Source organism: Tachyglossus aculeatus, chromosome 9 (genome assembly GCF_015852505.1).
Source record: "Tachyglossus aculeatus isolate mTacAcu1 chromosome 9, mTacAcu1.pri, whole genome shotgun sequence".
In the NCBI taxonomy this organism is placed as follows: Eukaryota; Metazoa; Chordata; class Mammalia; order Monotremata; family Tachyglossidae; genus Tachyglossus; species Tachyglossus aculeatus.
In genome coordinates this window covers 2,581,960-2,594,435 of record NC_052074.1, presented here as the reverse complement: position 1 = coordinate 2,594,435, position 12,476 = coordinate 2,581,960, and the positions used below count along the sequence as shown (strand labels likewise).

Here is a 12,476-nt window from a genome sequence, read left to right as displayed (position 1 = left end):
GTAATAATAATAATAATAATAATAACAATAATGATAATAATAATAATGATAATGGCATTTGTTAAGCGCTTACTATGTGCAAATCACTGTTCTAAGCGCTGGGGGGGATACCAGATGATCAGGCTGTCCCATCTGGGGCTCACAGTCTTCATCCCCATTTTACAGACGAGGTCACTGAGGTCGAGAGAAGTGACTTGCCCAAGGTCACACACAGAGAAGCAGCGTGGCTCAGTGGAAAGAGCCCAGGCTTTGGAGTCAGAGGTCACAGGTTCAAATCCCGGCTCTGCCAATTGTCAGCTGTGTAACTTCGGACAAGTCACTTGGATTCTCTGGCCTCAGTTCCCTCATCTGGAAAATGGGGATGAAGACTGTGAGCCCCCCGTGGGACAACTTGATCACCCTGTAACCTCCCCAGCGCTTAGAACAGTGCTTTGCACATAGTAAGCGCTTAATAAATGCCATTATTATTATTATTATTATATGTGCTGCGGCTGCTTCAGAGAAGCAGCGTGGCTCAGTGGAAAAGAGCCCGGGCTTTGGAGTCCGAGGTCACGGGTTCAAATCCCGGCTCCGCCACCCGTCAGCTGGGTGACTTTGGGCCAGTCACTTCGCTTCTCTGGGCCTCAGTTCCCTCACCTGGAAAATGGGGATGAAGACTGGGAGCCCCCCATGGGACAACCTGATCACCTTGTGGCCTCCCCCCTCCAGCGCTCAGAACAGTGCTTTGCACATAGTAAGCGCTTAACAAATGCCACCATTATTATCCTTCTTAACCCCCATTTGACAGGTGAGGCTCAGAGAAGTGAAGTGACTTGCTCGGGGCCACACAGCAGCTACGTGGCGGACCTGGGATTAGAACCCATGACCCCCGACTTCCAATCCCGGGCTCTTTAATAATACTAATGTTGGTATTTGTTAAGCGCTTACTATGTGCCAAGCACTGTTCTAAGCGCTGGGGGGGATACAAGGTGATCAGATTGTCCCGCGTGGGGCTCACAGTCTTCATCCCCATTTTCCAGAGGAGGGAACTGAGGCCCAGAGACGCTAAGCGACTAGCCCGAGGTCACGCAGCAGACACGTGGGTAGGGACCGCCTCTATATGTTGCCAACTTGGACTTCCCAAGCGCTTAGTCCAGTGCTCTGCACATAGTAAGCGCTCGATAAATCCGACTGATGGTGATGTGGCGGAGCCGGGATTCGAACCCATGACCTCTTGACTCCAAAGGCCGTGTTCCTGCCACCGAGCCCCGCCGGGTCGGGATGGGGGCGGCCCTCACCTCCAGTTTGGCCTTGTCGTTCTGGAGCTTCTCGATGGCGTCCATGTACTTCCGGGTCAGGGCGTCCACTACAGCCTGGTGTTGGGTGGCCTCCTTCTCCAGCCCCTCCAGCCGGCTCCTCAGCTCCGCCTCCACCTGCCTGTGCTGCTCGTCGGCTTCGAAAAACTGATTTTAAACCGTTTTTAAATGGTATCTGTTAAGCGCTTACTATGCGCCAAGCACTGTTCTAAGCGCTGGGGGGGGGAATACAAGGTGATCAGGTTGTCCCAATTTATTTTTAAATGGTATCTCTTAAGCGCTTACTATGCGCCAAGCACTGTTCTAAGCGCTGGGGGGGATACGAGGTGATCAGGTTGTCCCACTTTATTTTTAAATGGTATCTGTTAAGCGCTTACTATGCGCCAAGCACTGTTCTAAGCGCTGGGGGGGGATACAAGGTGATCAGGTTGTCCCACTTTTTATTTTTAAATGGTATCTGTTAAGCGCTTACTATGTGCCAGGCACTGTTCTAAGCGCTGGGGGGGATACAAGGTGATCAGGTTGTCCCACTTTTTATTTTTAAATGGTATCTGTTAAGCGCTTACTATGCGCCAAGCACTGTTCTAAGCGCTGGGGGGGATACAAGGTGATCAGGTTGTCCCATTTTTTATTTTTAAATGGTACCTGTTAAGCACTTACTATGCGCCAAGCACTGTTCTAAGCGCTGGGGGGGATACAAGGTGATCAGGTTGTCCCACTTTTTATTTTTAAATGGTATCTCTTAAGCGCTTACTATGCGCCAAGCACTGTTCTAAGCGCTGGGGGGGATACAAGGTGATCAGGTTGTCCCACTTTTTATTTTTAAATGGTATCTGTTAAGCGCTTACTATGCGCCAAGCACTGTTCTAAGCGCTGGGGGGGGGAATACAAGGTGATCAGGTTGTCCCACTTTATTTTTAAATGGTATCTCTTAAGCGCTTACTATGCGCCAAGCACTGTTCTAAGCGCTGGGGGGGATATGAGGTGATCAGGTTGTCCCACTTTATTTTTAAATGGTATCTGTTAAGCGCTTACTATGTGCCAAGCACTGTTCTAAGCGCTGGGGGGGATACAAGGTGATCAGGTTGTCCCACTTTATTTTTAAATGGTATCTCTTAAGCGCTTACTATGCGCCAAGCACTGTTCTAAGCGCTGGGGGGGGAAACAAGGTAATCAGGTTGTCCCACTTTTTATTTTTAAATGGTATCTGTTAAGCGCTTACTATGTGCCAAGCACTGTTCTAAGCGCTGGGGGGGATACAAGGTGATCAGGTTGTCCCACTTTATTTTTAAATGGTATCTCTTAAGCGCTTACTATGCGCCAAGCACTGTTCTAAGCGCTGGGGGGGGATACAAGGTGATCAGGTTGTCCCACTTTATTTTTAAATGGTATGTTAAGCGCTTACTATGTGCCAAGCACTGTTCTAAGCGCTGGGGGGGGATACGAGGTGATCAGGTTGTCCCACTTTTTATTTTTAAATGGTATCTGTTAAGCGCTTACTATGCGCCAGGCACTGTTCTAAGTGCTGGGGGGTGATACAAGGTGATCAGGTTGTCCCACTTTATTTTTAAATGGTATCTGTTAAGCGCTTACTATGCGCCAAGCACTGTTCTAAGCGCTGGGGGGGGATACAAGGTGATCAGGTTGTCCCACTTTTTATTTTTAAATGGTATCTGTTAAGCGCTTACTATGCGCCAAGCACTGTTCTAAGCTCTGGGGGGGATACAAGGTGATCAGGTTGTCCCACTTTTTATTTTTAAATGGTATCTGTTAAGCGCTTACTATGTGCCAGGCACTGTTCTAAGCGCTGGGGGGGAATACAAGGTGATCAGGTTGTCCCACTTTATTTTTAAATGGTATGTTAAGCGCTTACTATGTGCCAAGCACTGTTCTAAGCGCTGGGGGGGGGGATACGAGGTGATCAGGTTGTCCCACTTTTTATTTTTAAATGGTATCTGTTAAGCGCTTACTATGTGCCAAGCACTGTTCTAAGCGCTGGGGGGGGATACAAGGTGATCAGGTTGTCCCACTTTTTATTTTTAAATGGTATCTGTTAAGCGCTTACTATGCGCCAAGCACTGTTCTAAGCGCTGGGGGGGATACAAGGTGATCAGGTTGTCCCACTTTATTTTTAAATGGTATCTGTTAAGCGCTTACTATGCGCCAAGCACTGTTCAAAGCGCTGGGGGGCATACAAGGTGATCAGGTTGTCCCACTTTATTTTTAAATGGTATCTCTTAAGCGCTTACTATGCGCCAAGCACTGTTCTAAGCGCTGGGGGGGGATACAAGGTGATCAGGTTGTCCCACTTTATTTTTAAATGGTATGTTAAGCGCTTACTATGTGCCAAGCACTGTTCTAAGCGCTGGGGGGGGATACGAGGTGATCAGGTTGTCCCACTTTTTATTTTTAAATGGTATCTGTTAAGCGCTTACTATGTGCCAGGCACTGTTCTAAGCGCTGGGGGGGATACAAGGTGATCAGGCTGTCCCACTTTATTTTTAAATGGTATCTGTTAAGCGCTTACTATGCGCCAAGCACTGTTCTAAGCGCTGGGGGGGATACGAGGTGATCAGGTTGTCCCACTTTATTTTTAAGTGGTATCTGTTAAGCGCTTACTACGTGCCAAGCACTGTTCTAAGCGCTGGGGGGGATACAAGGTGATCAGGTTGTCCCACTTTTTATTTTTAAATGGTATCTGTTAAGCGCTTACTATGTGCCAAGCACTGTTCTAAGCGCTGGGGGGGGATACAAGGTGATCAGGTTGTCCCACTTTTTATTTTTAAATGGTATCTGTTAAGCGCTTACTATGTGCCAAGCACTGTTCTAAGCGCTGCGGGGGGATACAAGGTGATCAGGTTGTCCCACTTTTTATTTTTAAATGGTATCTGTTAAGCGCTTACTATGTGCCAAGCACTGTTCTAAGCGCTGGGGGGGATACGAGGTGATCAGGTTGTCCCACTTTATTTTTAAATGGTATCTGTTAAGCGCTTACTATGTGCCAAGCACTGTTCTAAGCGCTGGGGGGGGGATACAAGGTGATCAGGTTGTCCCACTTTTTATTTTTAAATGGTATCTGTTAAGCGCTTACTATGTGCCAAGCACTGTTCTAAGCGCTGGGGGGGGATACAAGGTGATCAGGTTGTCCCTCGGGGGGCTCTCAGTCTTTATAATAATAATAATAATAATGATGGCATTTGTTAAGCGCTTACTACGTGCAAAGCACTGTTCTAAGCGCTGGGGGGATACAATGTGATCAAGTTGTCCCACGTGGGGCTCACAATCTTAATCCCCATTTTTACAGATGAGGTCACTGAGGCTCAGAGAAGTGAAGTGACTTGCCCAAGGTCACACAGCAGACTTGCGGTGGAGCCGGCATTCGAACCCAGGACCTCTGACTCCAAAGCCCGGGCTTTTTCCACTGAGCCACGCTGCTTCTCAGGTGATCAGGTTGTCCCATTGGGGGCTCACAGTTTTAATCCCCATTTTACAGATGAGGGAACTGAGGCTCAGAGAAGTGAAGTGACTTGCCCAAGGTCACACAGCAGACTTGCGGTGGAGCCGGCATTCGAACCCAGGACCTCTGACTCCAAAGCCCGGGCTTTTTCCACTGAGCCACGCTGCTTCTCAAGTGATCAGGTTGTCCCATTGGGGGCTCACAGTTTTAATCCCCATTTTACAGATGAGGGAACTGAGGCACAGAGAAGTGAAGTGACTTGCCCAAAGTCACCCAGCTGACAATTGGAGGAGCCGGAATTTGAACCCATGACCTCTGACTCCAAAGCCCGGGCTCTTTCCACTGAGCCACGCTGCTTCTCAGGTGATCAGGTTGTCCCATTGGGGGCTCACTGTTTTAATCCCCATTTTACAGATGAGGGAACTGAGGCTCAGAGAAGTGAAGTGACTTGCCCAAGGTCACACAGCAGACTTGCGGTGGAGCCGGCATTCGAACCCAGGACCTCTGACTCCAAAGCCCGGGCTTTTTCCACTGAGCCACGCTGCTTCTCAGGTGATCAGGTTGTCCCATTGGGGGCTCACAGTTTTAATCCCCATTTTACAGATGAGGGAACTGAGGCACAGAGAAGTGAAGTGACTTGCCCAAAGTCACCCAGCTGACAACTGGAGGAGCCGGAATTTGAACCCATGACCTCTGACTCCAAAGCCCGGGCTCTTTCCACTGAGCCACGCTGCTTCTCTGCTGCTTTATACAGTGCTAAGCGCTTAGTACAGTGCTCTGCACACAGTAAGCGCTCAATAAATACGATTGAATGAATGAATGAATCCCCATTTGACAGATGAGCTGTTTATTGTTATATTGTAATAATGATAATAATGATGGCATTTATTAAGCGCTTACTATGTGCAAAGCTCTGTTCTAAGCGCTGGGGGGGATACAAGGTGATCAGGTTGTCCCACGGGGGGCTCTCAATCTTTATACAGTGCTTAGCGCTTAGTACAGTGCTCTGCACACAGTAAGCGCTCAATAAATACAATTGAATGAATGAATGAATCCCCATTTGACAGATGAGGTAACTGTTTATTGTTATATTGTAATAATAATAATAATGATGGCATTTATTAAGCGCTTACTATGTGCAAAGCTCTGTTCTAAGTGCTGGGGGGAGATACAAGGTGATCAGGTTGTCCCACGGGGGGCTCTCAATCTTTATACAGTGCTTAGCGCTTAGTACAGTGCTCTGCACACAGTAAGCGCTCAATAAATACGACTGAATGAATGAATGAATCCCCATTTGACAGATGAGGTAACTGTTTATTGTTATATTGTAATAACAATAATAATGATGGCATTTATTAAGCGCTTACTACGTGCAAAGCTCTGTTCTAAGCGCTGGGGGGGATACAAGGTGATCAGGTTGTCCCACGGGGGGCTCTCAGTCTTTATACAGTGCTAAGCGCTTAGTACAGTGCTCTGCACACAGTAAGCGCTCAATAAATACGATTTAATGAATGAATCCCCATTTGACAGATGAAGTAACTGTTTATTATGATATTGTAATCCTAATAATAATGATGGCATTTATTAAGCGCTTACTATGTGCAAAGCTCTGTTCTAAGCGCTGGGGGGGATACAAGATGATCAGGTTGTCTCACGGGGGGCTCTCAGTCTTTATACAGTGCTAAGCGCTTAGTACAGTGCTCTGCACACAGTAAGCGCTCAATAAATACAATTGAATGAATGAATGAATGAATCCCCATTTGACAGATGAAGTAACTGTTTATTGTTATATTGTAATAATAATAATGATGATGGCATTTATTAAGCGCTTACTATGTGCAAAGCGCTGTTCTAAGCGCCGGGGGGATACAAGGTGATCAGGTTGTCCCACGTGGGGCTCTTGGTCTTTATACAGTGCTAAGCACTTAGTACAGTGCTCTGCACACAGTAAGCGCTCAATAAACACAATTGAATGAATGAATGAATCCCCATTTGACAGATGAGGTAACTGCTTATTGTTATATTATTTTAATAATAATAATAATGATGGTATTTAATGACGGCGTTTATTAATGATGGCATTTATTAAGCGTTTACTATGTGCAAAGCACTGTTCTAAACACTGGGGAGGTCACAAGGCGATCAGGTTGTCCCTCGTGGGGCTCACAGTCTTAATCCCCATTTTCCAGATGAGGCAACTGAGGCCCAGAGAAGTGAAGTGACCTGCCCAAAGTCGCACAGCTGACGGAGCCGGGATTTGAACCCACGACCTCTGACTCCAAAGCCCGGGCTCTTTCCACTGAGCCACGCCGCTTCTTTTTTAAGCGCTCACCCTGCGCAAAGCACCGTTCTAAGCGCCGAGGAGACACAAGGCGATCAGGTCGTCCCCCGGGGGGGGCTCCCAGTCTTCATCCCCATTTTCCAGACGAGGGAACTGAGGCCCAGGGAAGTGAGGTGCCTTGCCCGGAGTCCCGCAGCTGGTGAGTGGCGGAGGCGGGATTCGAACCCACGACCTCGGCCTCCCAAACGCGCGCTCCTGCCACTGAGGCACGCCGGCGCTCACCTGGATGTGCAGTCGCTCATTCTCCTCGATCTTTTTCTGCAGGTCTTCGTCGAAGACGCTCTTCTGCTCTTGGCTCAGCTGAGAGGAAGACTCCCCGCTTTTCTGAAGGAACGCAAAATCAACGGTATTTATTGAGCGCCTTCTGGGGGCAGCGCGCTGTGATAGACGCCTTCCCGGGCTGAGCCCCCTCCTCCCCCTCCCCGTCACAGCACCTGTATATATCTATAGATGTAAATAAGTAAATAAGTAAAATAAAATGTATACATAAAAATAAATATATCGAGCGATAAATGCGTACAAACATTAATAAATAAATAAAATAAAATATATACATAAAAATAAATAAATCGAGTGATAAATACGTACAAACATTAATAAATAAATAAAATATATAAATAAAAATAAATAAATCGAGTAATAAATATGTACAAACATTATTGTTTGCCCATTGGAGGGTCATGAGGAGCTGGGCACTGTTCTAACATTATATATATAATTAACATTATATAATGTTATAATGTTATACAATGTCATATATATGTGTGTGTGTATATATATATGTGTATATATATATATGTGTGTGTATATATGTATATATAATGTTATATATATGTGTTATATGTTCTAACATTATATATATAATGTTTGTACATATTTATTATTCAATTTATTTAACTTGTACATATTTATTCTATTGATTTATTTATATGTATATACATGTTTGTACATATTTATTACTCAATTTATTTATTTTACTGGTACATATTTATTCTATTTATATATATATAAATATATATATAGAATATATATATATATACATTCCCCCCCCTCCGTGGGACAACCTGATCACCTTGTAACCTCCCCCAGCACTTAGAACAGTGCTTTGCACATAGTAAGTGCTTAATAAATGCCATTATTATTATTATTATTACTATTATATATGCTTGTACATATTTATTATTTGATTTATTTATTTTACTTATACATATTTATTCTACTGATTTTATATGTATATATATGTTTGTACATATTTATTACTCGATTCATTTATTTTACTGGTACATATTAATTCTATTTATTTATAAGTATATATAAATAAATAGAATATATATATATATTCCCCCCCCCGCCCCCCATGGGACAACCTGATCACCTTGTAACCTCCCCAGCACTTAGAACAGTGCTTTGCACATAGTAAGCGCTTAATAAATGCCATTATTATTATTATTATATATGCTTGTACATATTTATTACTCGATTTATTTATTTTACTTGTACATATTTATTCTATTGATTTTATATATATGTATATATATATGTACATATTTATTACTCGATTTATTTATTTTACTGGTACATATTCATTCTATTCATTATATATACATATATGTATGTATATATATATGTGTTTGTACATATTCATTACTTGATTTATTTATTTTACTGGTACATATTTATTCTATTCATTTTATATATATCAATGTATATATATATGTGTTTGTACATATTCATTACTCGATCTATTTATTTTACTTGCACGTATTTATTCTATTTATTTTATATATATATGTTTGTACATATTTATTACTCGATTTATTTATTTTACTGGTACATATTTATTCTATTCATTTTATATATATGTATATATATGTGTGTTTGTACATATTCATTACTCGATTTATTTATTTTACTTGCACATATTTATTCTATTTATTTTATATATATGTTTGTACATATTTATTACTCGATTTATTTATTTTACTGGTACATACTCTATTCATTTTATATATTATATATATTATATATATGTGTTTGTACATATTCATTACTCGATTTATTTATTTTACTTGCACACATTTATTCTATTTATTATATATATATATGTTTGTACATATTTATTACTCGATTTATTTATTTTACTGGTACATATTTATTCTATTCATTTTATATATATATATGTATATATATGTATATATATGTGTTTGTACATATTCATTACTCGATTTATTTATTTCACTTGCACATATTTATTCTATTTATTATATATATATAGTTTGTACATAGTTATTACTCGATTTATTTATTTTACTTGTACATATTTATTCTATTTATTATATATATATGTATATGTATACATGTTTGTACATATTTATTACTCGATTTATTTTACTTGTACATATTTATTCTATTTATTTATATATAAATGTATATATATGTTTGTACATATTTATTACTCGATTTATTACACTTGTACATACTTATTCTATTTATTTTATATATATGTGTGTATATATATGTTTGTACATATTTATTACTCGATTTATTTATTATACTTGTACATATTTATTCTATTTACTTTATATACATGTATGTACATATTTATTACTCGATTTATTTTACCAGTACACATTTATTCTATTTATTTTCTTTTGTCCACATGTTTTGTTGTCCGCCTCCCCCTTCTAATAATGAATTTGTACCTATTCTATTTATTTTCTTTTGTTAATAGGCTTTGTTTCGTTGTCTGTCTCCCTTCCAGACCGTGAGCCCGCTGTTGGGTAGGGACCGTCTCTCTAGGCTGGACTTCCTAAGCGCTTAGTCCAGTGCTCTGCACCTAGTAAGCGCTCAATAAATACGACCGAATGAATGAATGAAAGCGCTCAATAAATACGACTGAATGAATGAATATATACCTATAGACAGGTGCCGTGGGGAGGGGATGGGGCTGTCAATCAGCGCTGTTTGTTGAGCACTTACTGGCGGTTCGTGGGGGGACGTAACGCGGGGAGAAATGCTCTGCAAGGGTCAATTAAGCCGACCGGTGGCCCGGCCCTGCCTCAGTTTCCCCCTCCGGCCCCCCACCTTATTCTTCCTGCCCCGGGGCTCGCCGAGGGCCAGTTCCTGCTGGAGGAGCTCCACTCTCCGGGTGAGCTGGAGGTTGCGGAAGTTGAGGCTGTCCATCTCCTGCTGCAGTTTCCTCAGCGACTGGTCCTTCATTTTCACTTGTTCCTGGGAAGGAAGGAACGAGGTCGGAGGATGGAGGATGGAGGACGGAGGGTTTCGCACAGGGCGGTCGCGCGGTGGGCGGAGCACGGCCTGGCGGGAGTTGGCGGGGGGACGGACCAGTGGGGTCTCGATGGACCTCCGCGCTCCTGGACGTCCGACAACATGATACATTCATTCATTCATTCGTATTTATCGAGCGCTTACTGTGTGCAGGACACTGCTCTAAGCGCTTGGGAAGTCCAAGTTGGCAACATAGAGAGGCGGTCCCTACCCAACGAATATGTATATACACATTCATTCATTCATATTTATCGATTGAATCTCTCCCCCTCGTCCCCCTCTCCATCCCCCCCATCTTACCTCCTTCCCTTCCCCACAGCACCTGTATAGATGGATAGATGTTTGTACAGATTTATTACTCTATTTATTTATTTTGTTTGTACATGTCTATTCTATTTATTTTATTTTTTTAGTAGGTTTGGTTTTGTTCTCTGTCTCCCCCTTTTAGACTGTGAGCCCACTGTTGGGTAGGGGCTGTCTCTAGATGTTGCCAATTTGTACTTCCCAAGCGCTTAGTACAGTGCTCTGCACATAGTCAGCGCTCGATAAATACGATTGATGATGATGATGATCGAGCGCTTACTGTGTGCAGGGCACTGCTCTAAGCGCTTGGGAAGTCCATGTTGGCAACATATAGAGACGGTCCCTACCCAACGAATATGTATATATACACTCATTCATTCATTCAATCATATTTACCGAGCGCATACTGTGTGCAGAGCACTGGTCTAAGCGCTTGGGAAGTCCAAGTTGGCAACATAGAGAGGCGGTCCCTACCCAACGAATATGTATATACACATTCATTCATTCATTCAATCATATTTATCGATTGAATCTCTCCCCCTCGTCCCCCTCTCCATCCCCCCCATCTTACCTCCTTCCCTTCCCCAAAGCACCTGTATAGATGGATAGATGTTTGTACAGATTTATTACTCTATTTATTTATTTATTTATTTTGTTTGTACATGTCTATTCTATTTATTTTATTTTGTTAGTAGGTTTGGTTCTGTTCTCTGTCTCCCCCTTTTAGACTGTGAGCCCACTGTTGGGTAGGGGCTGTCTCTAGATGTTGCCAATTTGTACTTCCCAAGCGCTTAGTCCAGTGCTCTGCACATAGTCAGCGCTCGATAAATACGATTGATGATGATGATGATCGAGCGCTTACTGTGTGCAGGGCACTGCTCTAAGCGCTTGGGAAGTCCATGTTGGCAACATATAGAGACGGTCCCTACCCAACGAATATGTATATATACACTCATTCATTCATTCAATCATATTTATCGAGCGCTTACTGTGTGCAGGGCACTGCTCTAAGCGCTTGGGAAGTCCAAGTTGGCAACATAGACGGTCCCTACCCGACGAATATGTATATATACATTCATTCATTCATTCATTCAATCATATTTGTCGAGCGCTTACTGTGTGCAGAGCACTGTTCTAAGCGCTTGGGAAGTCCAAGTTGGCAACATAGAGAGACGGTCCCTACCCAACGAATATGTATATATACATTCATTCATTCATTCAATCGTATTTATTGAGTGCTTACTGTGTGCAGAGCACTGTTCTAAGCACTTGGGAAGTCCAAGTTGGCAACATATAGAGACGGTCCCTACCCAACAAATATGTATATATACATTCATTCATTCATTCAATCGTATTTATTGAGCGCTTACTGTGTGCAGAGCACTGGTCTAAGCGCTTGGGAAGTCCAAGTTGGCAACATAGAGAGACGGTCCCTACCCAACGAATATGTATATATACATTCATTCATTCATTCAATCGTATTTATTGAGCGCTTACTGTGTGCAGAGCACTGCTCTAAGCGCTTGGGAAGTCCAAGTTGGCAACATAGAGAGACGGTCCCTACGCAATGAATATGTGTATATATACATACATTCATTCATTCAATCGTATTTATTGAGCGCTTACTGTGTGCAGAGCACTGGTCTAAGCGCTTGGGAAGTCCAAGTTGGCAACATAGAGAGACGGTCCCTACCCAACGAATATGTATATATACACTCATTCATTCATTCAATCATATTTATTGAGCGCTTACTGTGTGCAGGGCACTGGTCTAAGCGCTTGGGAAGTCCAA

At 42.6% G+C, this 12,476-nt stretch overlaps 1 protein-coding gene across 1 annotated transcript in view; it reads right to left on the bottom strand.

Annotated features, from left to right (window-relative positions):
* Positions 1-12,476, bottom strand: part of PPP1R21 (protein phosphatase 1 regulatory subunit 21) — a 77,302-nt gene that overhangs the window by 52,671 nt on the left and 12,155 nt on the right. Inside the window, exons 3-5 of the mRNA XM_038751272.1 lie at positions 10,178-10,324; positions 7,316-7,417; positions 1,278-1,442 (exon numbers count right to left, since the gene is read on the bottom strand). Of these exons, the coding sequence (XP_038607200.1) occupies positions 1,278-1,442; positions 7,316-7,417; positions 10,178-10,324 (414 nt within the window). The remainder of the gene's footprint in view (positions 1-1,277; positions 1,443-7,315; positions 7,418-10,177; positions 10,325-12,476) is intronic.